Consider the following 19,057-nt stretch of genomic DNA (forward strand, 5'->3'; position numbering starts at 1 on the left):
CCCCGTGTAGGCTTCAGCAGTCTGTTGGGGCAAGTGCTGTGAGCGAGCACCTTATGAAGGCAGGGACGGCACACGAGGGGGTGTGTGGCCAGCACCACGCCCGGCCGCCTTTGTCTCCCCAATGCCGATGTTTATATGCTGCACCAGGTACTTATTTGAGGCTGAGTCAACTTAGGCGAGGCTCAGGGCCGGTTCAAATAATCGTCACTGGTGTTGGTGGTCGTGAGCGGTAATCGAACTCGAGTCGCCGGTTCGTAGAGCAGGGCGCTAACCGCTACACCACCGCTCCCCACACACATACATGCACACACAGACATAAACACCCGCGCGCACATATGCACATGAAGACAAAGATTCCCCGTATTGCCTTAACATACTGATAGGGCAAGTGCTGTTAGCGAGCACCTATGAAGGCCGACACGGCATACGGGGGGGGGGGGGTTGGCTAGAGCCGCGCCGGGCCGCCTTTGTCTCCCGAGTGGCGATGTTTACACACCGCACCAGGAACTCATTTAAAGCTGGGCCGATACACGCAGACACACACGCAGACACAGGCGCACGGTCACAACGAGCGCGGCCGTAATGAGCGTAAGGGATCACTCACTCACTCACTCGCTCTGTCGCCCTGGCCACGAAATGAACTCATCCCCCACCCACACACTTTGACATCGCCTCTCCGAGGGCGCGCACCCGGAGATCGCGCAGCGGCAGCAAGGAAGGCAGGCTGGCGGCACCCCCCCCCCCCATACCCTCGCATCTTTATTCATTCAATCGCTCTCATTTACTCCCTCACTCATTCATATACTCGCTCGCTTATTCAATCGTTAGCTCATTCAGTCGCTCACTGATTGAATGCGTTCACTCGTTCACGAACTCATTTTACTCGTTGATTCATTCACTCACGCGACCGCTCACTCGCTCACCCATTCACTCATTCGCTCACATATTAATTCACTGGCCCATTCACTCGCTCACTCACTCACGAATTAATTAACTCGCTAGCCCATTCACCCATTCATTGATCTATTCGTACAATTGTCGGCAACTGTCGCCAGCAGCCCAGTGTGACGCTCGTTGGCTCTGCTTCTCTCTCTCCATCGGACACCGCTCATTGTCGCGTCACATCAAAGGACCCCATCATCATCGCAGCAGCAGCAGAGAATACAGCCACGAATGTCACACTCCAGCGGGGTGGCTGGGTGCGCTTTTTATGCGCCTCAGCGTCACACTCCACCGGTGACGATGATGACGACGCTGCGGATTGTATCGCCGATGATGACGATGATGACGAGGGAGAGCGTGGTATTTGTCAGGGTTTACCACGATACTTTGCGGCAATGATTTAACTTTAGGCTGAGCCTGCATGTCGCGTGAAACCAAATGACCCTCCAGGCCGTGATATGTATGGTGGGCGGGGAGGGGGAAACTATACATTCGGAATGAATAAAAACAACAGTCAATATAATTTCGCAGTTAATTCGCACGTTAGAGTCAACGAGAGTCGCATTTACAACGCCGCTCGGCAGACCAAAGCACTCGCGTCTAAATGTGCCGCGCGCGCGTGTGTGCGTGTGCATGTGTTTATTACGGTGCAGCCCCGAGTGTTTGATCTGCCGCTAAGTTTCCTCGTGGGTGGATGAGTAGGCAAACGCACTTATAGCGGCGTCTTACAGAAACCTGCGCGGTATTGGGAGAGGGGGCATATACGTTGTAGTGTAGATGATGATGTGAATTGTATTCACACTGATACGCTATGACGAATAAATACGCTACATTTGCATGAAGGGCAATTGAAATTAATACGGGGCTATTGATGTGCTCTGAACAAGGGCCGTTGCCCGAAACGTCGCCTATGAAATGTGTTGTTGTCCTAAGGCCACGGGTGTTATTGCCGACTGTGTGGAGATTTGAGTTGTAATTTAGCGCGCCGGAGTCTATATAGGATTTGGGTTGTAAGTTATTCGTACACGTTATATGGGAAGCGGTGTTCATTAGGATCTCTGCGTGAGATTGCGATGATGATGATGTTCGGTGGAGAGTGATCTAGCGCTAGTAATAGTCACAATGAAAAATACACACAATATATATACACACACACACTCAAATATACATACACACAACATACATACACGCATATATAAAATACAAAGATCCCCCGTATAGCTTTAACAGAGTGTTAGGCAAGTGCTTTTAGCGAGTAGGACCTATGAAGGCCAGCACGGCACACGAGAGGGTGGGTGGCGAGCACTACACATACACACAGACACATACAACACACAGATGCATACATACAGACACATACAACACACATACACATAGAACATACACAGACACATACAACACAGTCACATACATAGAGACAAATTCAGATACACACACGCATACATGCTTACAGACACACATTCTCACATGAAACATCATAAGGCGCACATCACTGAATGCTTTATCGAGCAAGCACTAAAAGCCAACTAACGCACACACATACACACAGAATCACACACACACACATACAGAATCATATACACAGAATCAGACACAAGCACACACATACACACAGAATCACACACGCACACACATAATCATACACACGCACACACATACACACAGAATCATATACACGCACACACATACACAGCATCATACACACGAACACATACACACATCATCATACACACGCACACACACACATCATCATACACACGCACACACACACATCATCATACACACGCACACACACACATCATCACACATACATAGACACAAAGACAAAACAAAACCATAAACATACACACAAAAGACAAACGCGTACATGCACAAACAACACACACACAGTATCATAAAAATTTAACAGGAACACAGAATCCCACGCATAAACACACATAAACACATGCACACAATATACATGCATAGACACAAATAAACACATGCACACATCATGCATGCACACAGACACACAAATAAAACACATGCACACATCATACATGCACACAGACACACACATAAAACACATGCACACATCATACATGCACACATCATACATGCACAGACAGACACATAGACACATGCACACATCATCCATGCACAGACACACATAAACACATGCACACATCATACATGCACACAGACACACATATAAAACACATTCACACATCATACATGCACAGACAGACACATAGACACATGCACACATCATCCATGCACAGACACACACATAAACACATGCACACATCATACATGCACAGACACACACATAAACACATGCACACATCATACATGCACACACAGACACACACATAAAACACATGCACACATCATACATGCACACACAGACACACACGTAAACACGCACTCACACGAGTCGCACATACAAAAAAAACCGCAGGAACACGATGTTTCACAACTGAGATTTGTAAACTCAAGAGATGAATAGAGCTCATAATAGAAGCGCTGTACCACACACACACATACACGCGTACACACACACACAATAAAATACGCATAATACATCAAAGCAAGAGCGGTAGCGCAGCGTTTAGCACACTCGCGTTCTGAAGCTGGCGAGTCGAGACAACCATCAGAGGCGAACGCCCTGGGTCACCCGGATACCCGTACTGACCAGAGTGGTGAAGTATGGTCATCTCCCAACCCCCCCCCCCCACCTCCCTGCCCCCAGGATAAAACCCACACGGCGTGAGAAGGCCATGTCGCTCCCATCACATTGACTTCTCATGCAAAGTCCGCATTCAAGTGCCCACAATCAGGGCTTGGAAACTTAGAAGGTCGAGGTGTAAATTGAACCGCGAAAACACACGATGGGTGATAACACAGGCAAAGAGCCGCCAGATAGCCTGTTACAGACTGTTGGGGCAAGTGCCGTTAGCGAGCACCTCCAATGAAAGGCGGCGCCGTGCACGAGGGGGTGGGTGGCGAGCACCACGCTCGGCCGCCTTTGTCTCCCCAGTGGCGATGTTTACACACCGCATCAGGTACTTATTTGAGGCTGAGTCGACCTAGGGGAGGCCGAGGACCGGTTCAGATAATCGTCACTGGTGTTGGCCGTGATTGGGAATCGATCCCGGGTTGCTGGGTTCATAGCGCAGCGCGCTAACCGCTACACTACCGCTCCCCACTACGCACACACGAACACACACACACACGAACACACAAACACACACACAAACACACACACACGAACACACACACGAACACACACACACACGAACACACACACATGAACACACACATAGTTCAATACATTTACACACGCACTGAATCGAACACCCACACAATGAACGTACAGACGAACACACACAGACGAACACACACACACGAACACACACGAACACACGTGCCCCGCGCATAATCCACCGGTCAAAAATCGGTACCACCCAAAGTAGCCAAACTTTATTCGTACCGATTTATTAGCGCGGCCATTGCCAGTGAATTAATTACCAGATAATAACCCGCACTCATTGCGAATGGCTATCGCACGATCGCCGCTCATTTGGCCACGTCGGGAAATTGGCGCCGCTCAAAGTCGCGTCGCCTCTCGTGGTGCGCACACGCGCGCGAGGCATCTCTGGTCCCGGAACTCGTGACCTTCACAACGCGAGTTCGGAAAGGCAGAACGTTTGGTGCAAAAGCGACAGAGACGGGATCACAATCACGGGGCGCGCGCACGCGGTAAACTTGACTGCTGCTGCTTGTGCCACTTCTACTGCTGCTTCTACTTGTGTCACTTCTACTGGTGTTGCCACTTCTACTGCTGCTGCTTGTGCTACGTCTGCTGGTGTTGCTGCGGCTTGTGTCACTTCTATTGGTATTGTTGCTGCTTGTGTTACTTCTACTGGTGTTGCCACTTCTAGTGCTGCTGCTGCTTGTGCCACTTCTACTGGTGTTGCCACTTCTACTGCTGCTGCTGCTTGTGCCACTTTTACTAGTGTTGCTGCTGCTTGTGTCACTTCTACTCGTGTTGCTGCTGCTTGTGTCACTTCTACTGCTGCTGCTGCTTGTGCCACTTCTACTAGTGTTGCTGTTGCTTGTGTCACTTCTCCTGGTGTTGCTACTTCTACTAGTGTTGCTGCTGCTTGTGCCACTTCTACTAGTGTTGCTGCTGCTTGTGCCACTTCTACTAGTGTTGCTGCTGCTTGTGTCACTTCTCCTGGTGTTGCTACTGCTTGTGCCACTTCTACTAGTGTTGCTGCTGCTTGTGCCACTTCTACTGCTGCTGCTGCTTGTGCCACTTCTACTAGTGTTGCTGCTGCTTGTGTCACTTCTCCTGGTGTTGCCACTTCTACTGCTGCTGCTGGTGGTGCTACGTCTACTGGTGTTGCTGCTACTTGTGTCACTTCTACTGCTGCTGCTGCTTGTGCCACTTCTACTGGTGTTGCTGCTGCTTGCGCCACTTCTACTGGTGTTGCTGCTTGTGCTACGTCTACTGCTGCTGCTTGTGCTACGTCTACTGCTACTGCTGCTGCTTGTGCTACGTCTACTGCTACTGCTTGTGCTACTTCTACTGGTGTTGCTGCTACTGCTGCTGCTTGTGCTACGTCTACTGCTACTGCTTGTGCTCCTTCTACTGGTGTTGCTGCTGCTTGTGCTACGTCTACTGGTGTTGCTGCTGCTTGTGCTGCTGCTGCTAGTGCTGCTACTGCTGGTGCTGTTGTCGGTGCCGCTGTTACTTATATATCTGTTGAACTTCTTTCGCACCGTACGTAGCTAACCGCGCTCATCGGAGGTGCGGGGGAAGGACAACAAATTAAAGGTGACGTTACTGCTGCTCGTGCTGTTTGCTACTGCTGCTGGTACTAATGCTTGTGTTTTTACTGGCGACGTTACTGCTACTGCTGCGAGTACTGATGCTGCTGCTGTTCTACTCTTTACATTTAATTGCTATCCCACACGTGCGCAATTGACAAATCAGGAAGCGACCCGGCCTCGAGACTGGTCAATGAATGGATGAGTGAGTGAATGAGTGAGTGAATGATTGAGTGGGTGAGTGAATGCGTGAGTGAATGAGTGAGTGAGTGAATGAGTGAATCAGTGAGTGATTGGTGGTCAGGGCATCAATGAAGGGACGGGAAGCGCTCAGCTCCTCCGCTCGCTGCGATCGCTGTCCGTAAATTTCATTCTCCAAACAACGCCGCAACCCTAACCCTCCCAACAAAATGAGAATAAAAAATGTATTTTTTCCTTTAACTGGGGGAACGTGATGAGCTATAAAGCTCTTTTTCACAAACGTCCGGTAGTTTCACAGATGTCACCACTTCATCCACACTCTACCGCCGCCCCCAACAACCCAACCCCACAAAGCAGGCACCCACCCCTCTCCACCAATGCAAATGCTCGCTTCACGAGCTCGCTCAACACGAGTGAAGGAGGAGCGGACGCTGGCGACGCGCGCAACGCCGAGGAGCGACGCGGACGAATCGCTCGCCACGCAGCGCGCAGCACGCGGACCCGTCCGCCTGTCGGCTGAAACAGACTGTTGGGGCAAGTGCTGTTAGCGAGTAGCACCTACGAAGGCCGGCACAACGCACGAGAGCGATGCTGCACACAATGACAAAGACGCCCCCCCCCGCCCCCTGTATAGCCTTAACAGACTGTTGGGGCAAGTGCTGTTAGCGAGTAGCACCTAAACACGCACAGCACAACAATAACAGCAGCAGCGGCAGCGACAACAGCACGATCAACCTGTCTGGCGAAAGAGCGACCGACTTAACAATGAAACCGGCAAAATCAAACCTCGTAGATCGCGCGCGCTCTCTCTCTCTCAGTGTGCACAAGGAGAGAGAGCGGGGAGGTACACACACACAGTGGGGAGGATAAGACACTCACTTGCAGCAGCAGCAGGTGTAGTAACGTTGGCGTGTGCGCCCGTTCCGGGTGATTTTTGTTGTTGTTGTTCTCTTCCCGAAGCCCGGGGGGGACTGCAGGAGGCACCGCAACAAAAACCAGCGACTGCCGGGAGCTGCTCCGTGTGGACGCGCGCAGCGCGCGGTGCTAGCGGCGACGGCGGTGGCGACTCGGGGTGGGGGGGGGGATGGCACGGGCTGGGTTTTGATGCCACGCCACGCCACGCCAAACCGGCTCGGGTGGCTGCTACGAGGGTGCCGGACCGTGCTGGGCTGGGATGTGCTGATGGAGTTGCGCCGGGACCGGCCTCGCTCGTGTGACAGGCAAAGAGACAGGAGGCTAAGAAAGGGCGGCGCGGTGCTGGCTGGCTGTGTGTGTGTGTGCGTGTGTGGCTGTGCGTGTGTGGCTGTGCGTGTGCGTGCGCGCTGCGTGAGAAGTGCGCGGCGCTCGCTGCGCGGGAGACGGAGCGGGGAGCGGGCAGCGTGGTGACGGCGCATCCGTGGGACCCGCCCCGAAAGATGGCGGCGAGGCGGGCATGTGGTGGTGGTGGGAGGAGGAGGAGGGAGGGAGGAGGAGGAGGGAGAATAGAAAAGAGAGAGAGAGAGAGAGCGGGGAAGAGGAGGATGGACGAGTCGAGCAATAGAGACGTGCGGATGAGCCGCGGAAGATGGCAGGGGAGAGATCAGAGGAGTGCGTAAAAGAGCTTCTTCACACGTGGTGTCATCGTCGTTCCTGTCATCATCATCATCATCACCATCATCTGCATCATCTGCATCATCATCATTATCAAACAGAGGCGCTCATGTTGCCATGGATATGCACACGGGGTCCGCTACTGCGCCGTCACCTCACCGCACCCCCACTCCCCCACCCACCGCTCATTCACGTCCTGCAACCACCTCCCGTGCACCCCCACCACCCCCTCCCCCCACTCCCCCGACTCCCACCCACCGCCTCTCCCCTCCCCTCTCGCATCACCCCCCCCCCCTCCTCCTCCCGCTGCTGCTGCTGCTCTCAGCGTTGCCATGGAAGCCGAAACAAAATGCGCGCGCGCGCAGATTCCAGGACTGCGATGATGGAGGAAGAAGCGCGAAGGGGCGCGAGGGCGCAGAGCCACGCGGGAGAGACGGACAGAGAGAGAGAGAGAGACAGCGAGAGACAGGGGGAGACAGGAGGGAGGGTGGGAGAGAACGGGGAAGAGGTGGGAGAGGGATCGGGAGAGATGTTCTTAGAGGAGGAGGATGAGAGAGAGAGCGAGAGAGGATCGAGTTCCGCTCGCTCAATGAGCGGGAGACGTCGCGGCCTTTCGGGAGCGGTGTGCGGGAGAGGAGAAGGAGGCCACGCGCTCCGTGGATATGCGGGCGCTCTTTTCATAATGTGCCTCCGAACCCGGTCCTAACCCGGACCTTACACTAACGCTAACTCGGACCTAAATCTAATGCTACTCTAATCCGGACCTAACTCTAACCCTAGCCCGGACCTAACTCTAACCATATGCTGACTCTAATCTTCGTTCCAACCCTAATCCACATTTTAAACTTCAATCCTATAGCTCGTAACTTTATCCCTGACGCGACCGTAACCCTGACTCTAAACGAGCCCTCATCAAAACCCTCACTCTATCCAAAACCCCCAAAACACCCAAGCCTATCCTTTCGGGAAGGGAAAAATCCCATAGCCCTATCTCGTGTAGGCCCGGCGCACAGACACGCATTGTAGTCAATCCGACATCACAGTTTGTGTATGTCATGGTGCAGCGCATTAAACACAACAACAACTCCAGGTGATATACGGTGAACGATTTAATGTTGAAAATTACAACAGAAGTTCCAGCCTGATGGGCAAAATATGTAAATAAATGAACCGAAACCAAATGAGGCGAGAGAGAAGGATGGGCAGATGGGAGAGAGCGGGAGAAAGAGAGAAGAGGGGAGACGTGAGGATGGGAAGATGAGGAGAGAACAGTTGAGAGAGACGGAGGGGGGAGGGGGGCGAGATAGAGAGAGGTAGGTAGATAGGAGAGGGAGGTAGTTGGAGAGAGAGACAGAGAGAGGGATGTAGGCAGGAGGGGCGAGGCGTCTCTCCTCCTCCGGGAGTCGCGCCCCGGGGCCGCGCCCGTCTCGGCCAGCGGGAGGCGCGGAGCTGGCGGCAGTCGGAGCCATCCATCACCGCGGGGCTGGCACTCAACGTTTTTTTTAAAGAGTAAATAACAAAAAATAGCACAATAACGGAGGCGAAGAGACTCAGCGGGGAGTCCGCGTGCACACCGCTGTCAACGGAGTGAGGTTGGTGAAAGTGCGTCGGGGACGGGAGGTCTGGGGCTAGGCGAGTGTTGTGGGGGTGAGGGGTGAGCATGGATATGGGGTGAGCGGGCAGACGGGGTGAGCGGGGAGTGGTGTGGGCATAGGCAAGCGGTGAGGTTAGAGAGGGCAGCAGCAGCAAACACCGTTAAGGGAGACGCAGAGATGGGAGCATGAACAGGGGAAAGCGAGAGAGGGAGAGAGGCGAAGAGAGCGAGAAGAGCGGCGAGCGATGACAGGGGAGGGTAACGCGAGACGAGCGAGGAAAGCGGGGATAAGAGGAGGGAAGGCAAAGGCGGACGGAGAGAGGGGAGCAGCGCTGACTTCTCTCGACCTGAGCAACGTGTACTGACATATACCGCCTCCACGTGGCGTGCCAAGTCTCACCTTGCGAGCGGCGGGAGTATCATACTATAGCCGATACAAATTTTGCTCGCTGGCTGGCGGGAGGTGCCGAATAACCTAGCATTTTTTTGTTCCTTCTGATCTAAAACAACAGAGGGAGGGCCGTGCTAGTTGTAAACACATACAAAATAACGACTTAAAAAAAACATTGGCGATTGAGAGCGCGGCGAGCGATTGCGTGCAAGGGCACGTCTGCTCTCTGTCAGGGCACGAGCAGAGCACATGCCCACACTGTGTGCGTCTCCTGTGGTGGGGGGGCTACCCGCGTACTCTCCAGGAGAATAATTGCTTCGCTGTAAACATCACCTTGCTCGCTGTGCCGTCATCGCATCGGCACCAATTTGCACCGCCGAAGAATTCGCCTTTACTTTGTACAAGGCGCGTGGAGCGCACGCACGCACACACAGGCAGCTACGTCTAGCAACAATTAATTAGCAGAAAAGCAAACTGGGCCGAACTAAGAACTTTATTTGATTTGTGCCGGGGTTGTCTGCAGGGGTTTATTTCATGCCGGAGCTGTCCGGGGCGAAGCTCCGGAAAATATTGTGTCCGGATGAATTTGAACGGATCTTGGGACCCTTCCCTTCCCCGATCGCCTTCACCAACCCGCACAGACCAGTGTGGTGAAGTATGGTCAAGCAACGCCTATGCCCGATACGGCGTAATAATCCTCCGTCATCCAGCAGTGGATTGAAGAGGGCTGCACCTTACTTTTGTCATAAAATGCATGAGGATCCGTATCTTAGAGAGAGGGTCCTTGCCAATAACATCTGGTAGTTCACCAGCATTGATTCAAGCGAGCCTGACTGCGATGAGACACCGCGTGTCGAAACCGGCGCAGACTTTGCTTGCCTTGAATCAATGCTGCCGAAATAATGCGCTCCCAGAAGGCCGTCTGAGAATTACTTTCATGTTTACGTGGAGACACAGATGTGCAGGATACATGTTGACTAGTTTATATTACGTGTTCACATTTATATTATTACATGCATCTTTCGTGAGCTATGATGGTCGATATTAATCGATTAAGCAATAAACGTGCTCGTCTGCGAGGTGGCTGAATGATGTCAGCACAGCAAGTGGGTTCATGAATCCGTCTGTGTGTGGAGCTCCATCACCCACTCGCGGAGTTTTCTCTGGACACTCTGGTTTTTTTGTTTCCCACGTGCAAAACATTAATTAGAAATTGATTAGAAAGGAATTGAAATGCAGTGAGGCTTTCGTGCTTAATTAAGTCATTTTATAATAATTATTGATTTAAAATGAATTGGTCAAACATGGCAATGTAGCAGGGCTCTTCCGTAAAATGAAACCTTGAAATTCGGCGAGACTTCCTTCGGCAAAGAGGTGACATCGCAAATAACACTTTTAAAGTACACGTTGGTTTCACATATGTGAACGAAGTTTACTTAACTATCCAGGAGAGCCACACTGAGTAGTCGGATTTTTATTTTATTTTGGGAGAGTCCTCCACCTGCTGCTGCTTCTGCTACATTACGCAGTGTTTTATTTGTAAGATGTTTTCAGCCCCAATTAGTGATGAGTTGTGTTCATTATTATTATTATTCTTCACGTGAGGAGGAGGAGGAAAGCGGAGCAGGGGAAGACAACATTCCCCACGCCTTGCGTGGGAGCAGGGTCGACTGAACGTGACCGAATAGCACAGAAGGGCAGCCCTTCGTAGTGGCGTGGTCACTGCTTGTGTTAAAATCGCGTGTTTAAAACGAGAACGCCACGACGTGTTGTCAACAACAAAAACAACAACGGTAACCAGTCTTGCCTTCAAATGACTTCCACGCTTGTGCTGCGATGAGCTAGTCAGTTGGCCAGAGTTAATAATAACAATTATTATTATATCCCACAGGTGCTGCCGTGGTGTGTAAATGGATAAGCCACACTGGGCTTGTAATACAGACGTCGCCGATTGCAATCGATCATCACGGTTTGCTACGTACGGTGCGAAAGAAGTCGAACACACGTACATACATGGGCAAGCTTCGCAGATCCCACAGCGCTGGCTCAGTCCACTCCAGCAGCGTGAATGTGCACGTCCGCGGTCAGTGTTTAGATTTGTTTTGTATCCCCTTCTGGCCGATGTCATTTTAACATTCTAAGTACATAAAAAAGCGTCACATCTCAAGTGTTAACCTGCCAAGAAAGTTGTGTTTTTATTGGAAAGATAGCAGCAGTAGCATGCTGCAAAAAAATATGAGAAGATTATTTCCGATAATTGCCCTTCAACAGCATTCTAACTGAGGCTGAAGGGACGTTTGTTGGCAGGTTAGCGAAAACATCCCATTGAAAGCTAGTGGTTTAATTGTGTTTCGTTATTTGAGTGTGCAATGTGTGTGTGTGTGTATATATGATTCATCCGTCAGGGATGATGTCTTCAGCCAACAATCACGACGAGTCTGTCATCGTTAATAGGCTGACGTCTCTTTAAGAAGAATGGGGCATGGCTCAAGACGTGGTGATGCTGCGTTGGTAGTGATGCATACAAGCACAATCGAACCCTCAACATGTGCCAATAACATTGGGATCTTAAAATGGCACTTCATGAAGAAGGATCATTGCCTAAAACGTCGTCTATTATATATTGAAACATAAGCATCATCGTGCCTCACCATATTCAATGGCATTGTGATTGGTGACTGAAGACTTGATCAAAGATTAAACTATATATATTTTTAGTTTTTTTCGGTAAAGTCACGTTGAAGGGAAACAACAAAATAATAAAATATATATAAAACAATAAAAAATTATCACGACGTTTTTAAAAATAAATTTATGCAAACCAACACACCTGAAGACGACCGTTTGAGTTATGGTCGAAACGTCGTGAGAATTTTTTATTGTTTTATATATATTTTATTATTTTATTGTTTCCCTTCAACGTGACTTTACCGAAAAAACTAAGAATATGAATTACTACAGTCACGAAAGCTTTAAATCAAAATTTATATATATATTTTATTTTACCAGGTAAAGCCCACTGAGCTTTAGAATAGGCGGCTTATCTGTAGGTGCATGTGTGCATGGTGCTGATCACCCACCCCCTCGTGTGTCGTGCCGGCCTTCATAGGCGCTCGCGAACAGCACTTGCCCCGACAGTCTGTTAAGGCAATACGGGTGATCTTTGTCTTTGTCATGATGTAAGTGTATGTCTACGTTGATCTGCATGTTTGTGCAAATCTTGTTCGAGTGCTACATGCAGTAGCCTATACAAGTGCTCCTTATGGAGACATTAAGACTTGAGGCTGCAGCCCAATTGCTTGTTATCGGCTAATTAATATCAGCATACACACACGATTCACACACACGATTCACACACACGCAATGATGCTGTTGCACACGGACAAGAGCGGGTCTTGCATTTAGCGATTTACTGAGTAAGATGAAAACAAGATGTTGTGTGTTTATGTGTTTTGTAATGCGAACGAGTTTCTTCGTGCCAACAACTACGACAGATGATTAAATCGGAGTTAGTGATGGATTATTGAAGGCAGCTTTGGTAAATTGCATAGAGCCAGTATTCAGTCGACGATATATGGTCGAGAGTGAATTATTGTATCAATAACAGCTGATAAATCATGAATTTTTATTTAGCACGCATGGCACTGCTGATGAGCCACAGAAAGACGGAACCCATTCCCCTTTCTCTGGCTCATCCAAAATGTTGATGCTTTAAAGCATTCTGTTGGGTAGCATATTTTTGGAAGGGCATATGCCTAAAATATGTTTAAAATGTGTATATAGGAATCAGGAACGGATGGTGGATACATCTTCTTTGGTTCTTTCGGTAAAGTCACGTAGAATGAGAATAAAATAATAAATTAATAAATAAAATAACACAATAAAATTCTCACGACGTTTCAGCCACAACACAAGTGGCCTTCATCAGGTGAAGGGACGAGACTGTCTCGAGGACAGCGCTGTCCTCGAGACACTTGTGTTGTGGCTGAAACGTCGTGAGAATTGTATTGTTATTTTATTTTATTAATTTATTATTTTATTCTCATTATACGTGACTTTGCCGAAAGAACCAAAGAAGATGAATCCTTGCAGTCACGAAAGCTTTAAATCGGATGGTGGATAATTATTAATTGCACAAAATTGTCCTCTATGGCACTATTATTAAATATTCGTGTTTTTGCGCTGACGACCCATGGCGTATATGGAAGCCACTTACCAATAACATCTGATAAGCCAACTCTATTTGATTTAGCACGCCTGAAGTATGCTGATGAGCCACAGTAAAGGCGAAACTGGTCTCGATTCTGCCAGTTTAAATGCTGCTGCAGAAGGCTAACCAACCGATGTACGTACTGATTTTCTGAAAACTATTATTTTTGTTTTATGTGCAGATACGAGAAGTGAAGGTGATTTATTTATCACGCACACATACAGCAGCCCATATGTTATCGCCGCATTAGTATACTGTGTTTTTACACAGAGCATCTATTTTCCATTGCTGCCCTCATAATAGTGTATCGATTTTAAAGTTTGCCATTAATATTAGTTACATCTGTCCCTGTTAGTAGCGCCGTGCTGCATTTCGGTTAATTTATCGTTATTATCATTATTGAGCCCGTATTGACCGCGCTACTGTGTGTGTATGTCTGCGCACACGTGGAATGTTATAATAGATCATGTGAGCAGGTGTGGGTATGCATGCGAATAATAACATGACTTGTAAACCAGACATCTATATGTGCGAGTGTCTGTTTGTGTGTTTAATGGGGGGGGGGGGGGCGGTATCACAGTGGCTAGCGCACTGTGATACCAACCCGAGTTTGATGAGTGCAAGCTGAACCGGTCCCAGGCCCATGCCTAGGCCAAGTACCTGGTGCGGTGTGTAAACATTCAGCACTTGGGAGGCAAAGGCGACCGGGACTAGGGCTGTCCACAAAGCCCCCTCGTGTTCCGTACCGGCTTTCATAAGTGGTCGGTAACAGCACTTGCCTCAAACGTCTGTTAAGGCTATAGGGGGAATCTTTGCCTTTGATCGCTAATTTGCACGCGGCTCGATGTCGAGTAGAGGAGCTGTCCAATTCAGCACCCCCGCCCAACCAACAACTCCTGTAGACGTATTACCACGACTCTCCGAACGTGATAGAAAACATATGGGTGTTCTATTACTTAGCTTGGCGTAGCGTCGGCTTCATGTGATTGCGCAGTGCCAATAATATATTGAATAAAAGTCAAACGAGTCAAAATAGAGTTTTGCTCCAACGAGTGTGGAGCGGTGTTAATCAATCTCCTGTTCACCGTCCTCCAGCCAGTGGTGGATTTTCCACATTTCTATGCTGGGGTTTCAATTTGTATAATAATTTATTGTTGTTCACCAATTCGGTTTTCTCCACACGTGTTTTCCAGTGCGAGAGAGATGCGTTTTGGCGCATCTCATTTGGTGATATAAATATTTAACGAGTCCATTGGTTAAATCGCAACGTTACTAATTGCCATGAGGGCAAGGCAAGAATCGTTAAGAAGGCTAATCGCACCCAAAACAACGACAACCCGTGATACAGCTATATTAAAGCGGGTCACACACTGATTAGGATTCATCAGCGAAGTGTAGCCACGCTGTCCTCTTTGTCAATCCACGGCTGGATGAAGGCCTCTCTCCACATCGTGTAGATTGGGGGGGCATTTATTGATCATACTTAACCACGCTGGGCAGTTCGGATCGGTGAAAGCTGGGAGCAAAGACGTCGGAGCATAGAACAGTACAACAATTGATTTTGCCGCACTGCCCCCTGCTGTTGCTCACAGCAAATCCCCGGAGTTCACAAACGCACGTTTACAGCTTTCCAACATCAAACCTTGCCAAGTGGCTCAGAAGGATAGAAGTTCAAATCCTGGCTGGGGGTTGACTCAGCCCGTCATCCCTCAAGCCAACGGTGGTTGTCTTGTAGATGAATGTGGAATTTCGGCAACTGGCTCTTGCCTTTAAACAGGCGACAAACACCACCTAAAAAGGGCGCGATGTTAACTACCTCACCTGGTATACAGGAGACCGTGGGTTCGATCCCGACCCTGACACCTATATATTTGGAGTTTGCATGTTTTCCCCGTGGTCACGTGGATTTTTCTATGGCTCCTCCGGGTTTTCACTTCACATTTCGAAAGGTGCGTTTACAGTATTTGGCTTCTATAAATTTCCACTTGATAAGCCACTTTGTTAAGCTATTATTTGTGGCCAAGTCGCTACTGAAAAAGAGCTAATTACTTAGTGGGCTCTATATGATAAAATAAAAATAGTAGTAATAAATGCTCATTTAAGCAAATCAATCACTCTGATTTAATATAAAGTTATTTAAATACACGCTTCCACTCCTAGTCCACGTGGGCAAATTTGTATTCAGTTAAGTTAATTTTGTTTAACTAAGTGAAAACACAATAGACGAGGTTGAGTCTCATTCGCGAGAGAGACTTGGGTCTCCAAAAATTACAACCGCTCAGCGAACAATATCAAGTACAGCAATGAAGGAAACAGAAGTCAACAACAACAACCTGGTCACGTGAGGAATGTAGAATATTGCACGATCGTAAACATATGTTAAATAACACATTCCACGTGGCAAATTAGGTCATAGAAACATTAAACGGTTGTAGGGTGACGATTGTACGAATATATATCTGACTTGTATTAACAGTCTACTTGAAGAGATATAATTCCAGGAGTTTGGGGTATTAACAGAGAATGATGGAGACCCATATAAGTAGTTTTTTTGTTCATGGTACAATGACACTTGGACTTCACATATATTTGTTCATATCGTATATGATAGGCGACGTTTCGGGCAACGGCCCTTCTTCACAGCACACAGAGAGGCCAGAGAGGGAGTTTTATTGACGAATACTGAGTGTTTTTGTTAATGTATGTTGAACTTCTTTCGCACCGTACGTAGCCGACCATGCTGATCGGTGGAGCGGGGTAAGGACAACAAACTCAAGACAAACAGCAGTTCTTAAGAAAGTATATTAAATCTAAAACAAATTGTGCCAGTCAGCTATTGCCACTGCAGCAGCATCAAATCACATGTTTAGTGTAACATGGGATGGATGTGTTTTCAAGCCCAAATTGACATTGGCCAGTACATATGGAATGTTAAAAGTACGGTACATGATGCATTTATATGTAAACATTCACAAAGGGGTATACATACACATACTTTTTTAATATTTAAAAGTTCACATAGGCATATTTAAAGTAACATTTATATTTCCTAGTTCACATCGGCAACGGTTAAATACCCATATTTACATTACGTACACTTGATAAGCATAGCTTAACGATATCCTCTGCATTTCCTAACCCACATAAGCACAATACCCCGCCCTGCATCTCCCGCCTATCACGGGGGGGGAGGAGAGGGCGCGACGCGATTGGCTGCAACTTTCTCGTGATTGCAGCCACGACCAATGGGATCGCGTCTCGCTCGTCCATTGCCGCCGCCGCGGTGGTGTTGGTGGGGGAGGGGGGCTCGGTTGGCGCATGCGCAGTGCGTGCGGCCGGGCAGCATGGCTTCCCAGGATGTTATAGCTGTAGGAGGAGGTGGTGGTGATGGTGGTGATGTTTGTGATGAAGGGGGTGAAGAAGGAGGCGATGGTGATGATGGAGGGGGGTGGAGGCGACTGGACGCGATGCCCGGAGACCCGCTCCTTCTCGTGCTCGGGATGCTGGACTACACGGATCTGCTGCGGTCTGCCCACTTGTAGTATCAAGTCTCGCGTGGCTAGTGTCGTTGTTGTTGTTGTGGCCGATGATGATGTTGTCATCGGCATACATTCAGAGTGATCGTAGAGTCACCGATGAACAGCACCATCATCATTGGTGTCACACTGCACGGCCCATGGTGTGTGTGCGCGAGTGTCGCTGTTGTGGGGTTGATGGTGACTGCGAGAGAGTGTGTGTAGCTAACAGCACTTGCCCCAAACAGTGTGTTAATACTACTGCCTGTGTAAGCGTGAGTAAGCGTACGAGTCTCCTCAAACGAGTAAAACTGGTGCGGTGTGCAATGTGGGGAGACAAAGGCGGTAGCGTGTGGTGCTGCCCACCACTTCCGCGTGTACCGCGCCGGCCTTCGTAGGTGCTGGACACCCCAAAAGTCTGAAGGCTATGTATGCTGTGCTGTGGCATGGTTGTCTTTGTGAGCGTATGTGAACAGTGCATATTGTGTGCGTCTGTGCGCGTCTGCGTGTCTGTGCAAGCGGTTACCAGTGTCCGAGTGTATGTGACTGCACGCACTCGCCCAACCTGTGTGTGCGTGCGCGCGAGTGTTTACCTCTTGTTAGCGAGCCTTTGACACTTCCACGTGTGTGTCGAGTGGGGTTGCGTGCGAGTGATTTTTAAAGTGTTGTCGTGTGTCTGCGAGAGTGGTTCGCGCTACGCTGCGCTTCGAACCCCGGCGACCCGAGTTCGATTCCCGCTCACGGCCAACACCGGTGGTGAAGATTATCTGAACCGGTCCCGGGCCTCCCCTAGGTCGACTCGGCGTCAAATGAGTACCTGGTGCGGTGTGTAAACATCGCCACTGGGGAGACAAAGGCGGCCGGGCGTAGTGCTGGACACCCACTCTGTCGTGGGCCGTGCCGACCTTAATAGGTGCTCGCCAACAGCACTTGCCCCTACAGCCTGCTAAGGCTACACGGGGGATCTTTGTTTTGTGTGTATGTATGTACAGTGTATGTGTGTTTCTGAGAGTGCATATGATACCCATCTGTTATATTGATAACGGAGAGCAACACAATGCACCTAAATAATCATTTTTTTTATCTAGTGAGAAAGACACACGCATAATATACACATGACGTGGAATTTTTTTGTTTATGTTAGTGGAGGAATATTTTCCAGTTATCTTGGGCAAAATGCATTTTTATGACTCAGGAATCCAACCGTGTTTCAGATGCAACGATGCAATGTCCAGGTGTCACACTTGATGCGTTAAACTTTGACCTTCACAGTAGGGGAACTCTCCCAGGGCAGATGTAATAATAACTGGACATTGTCAAATAAGCAGCGTCAATTGTTGGAACAAAATTATCTGACCCATTTGGTAAATTGTTTTTGCTGAAATTAATACTTCAATCATGAAGTAATACACTCAATCATTTGTATTTCCAATAACAGGGATTTAAACATTATTACAAACTAGCCTTATGCCCGTCCAATGACGGGTGTATTTCAATAAATCTGAAACTTTCAAGCGAAAAACAGACCGCGGCGTGGTCTTCATTGCATCAATTCGTGTGCAATTTGTAAGGCCGCGGTGACATAGACTCATTTCATTTAAAGGTTATAATCCCTTGTTCATCATGACGTTCTTTTTACTTCTATGTCTCAACAATAGCGTCATGGAGATCACGTGACGTGAGGGTTCTGCCTTTGTAGTGAGGGTTGCCAGTTGACGCTGAGGAGGGGGGTGGAGGCGCCTCGCCCCCCCCCCCATGTGGAGTGACGTCAGTCGCTAATTATTATGAATGGTGGGGGG

At 49.0% G+C, this 19,057-nt stretch overlaps 2 protein-coding genes across 10 annotated transcripts in view; one reads left to right on the top strand and one right to left on the bottom strand.

Moving 5' to 3' along the window:
- The window catches only part of LOC116945640 (CUGBP Elav-like family member 1), a 285,868-nt gene extending 278,492 nt beyond the window's left edge, over nt 1-7,376 (bottom strand). For 5 of the 6 annotated variants that reach the window (XM_032960154.2, XM_076069478.1, XM_076069476.1 and 2 more), the window contains exon 1: nt 6,838-7,375. The gene's annotated coding sequence lies outside the window, so the exon portion shown is untranslated. Of the gene's footprint in view, nt 1-6,837 lie in introns of all 6 variants that reach the window. The other variant, XM_076069475.1, reaches the window with a different exon arrangement.
- Nucleotides 7,377-8,879: 1,503 nt separating this feature from the next.
- FBXO3 (F-box protein 3) overlaps nt 8,880-19,057 on the top strand; it is a 128,389-nt gene continuing 118,211 nt past the window's right edge. The window contains exon 1 of one of the 4 annotated variants that reach the window (XM_076069483.1): nt 8,880-9,140. Coding sequence is in view for 3 of the 4 variants with exons in the window: in XM_076069482.1 (XP_075925597.1) it covers nt 17,088-17,269 (182 nt within the window). In the remaining variant the exon portion in view is untranslated. Of the gene's footprint in view, nt 9,141-17,036; nt 17,270-19,057 lie in introns of those variants that run through there. The other 3 variants (XM_076069482.1, XM_076069484.1, XM_032960162.2) reach the window with 3 other exon arrangements.

This window comes from Petromyzon marinus, chromosome 24 (genome assembly GCF_048934315.1).
Source record: "Petromyzon marinus isolate PM22_M1 ecotype Great Lakes invasive population chromosome 24, UKy_Petmar_22M1.pri1.0, whole genome shotgun sequence".
In the NCBI taxonomy this organism is placed as follows: domain Eukaryota; kingdom Metazoa; phylum Chordata; class Hyperoartia; order Petromyzontiformes; family Petromyzontidae; genus Petromyzon; species Petromyzon marinus.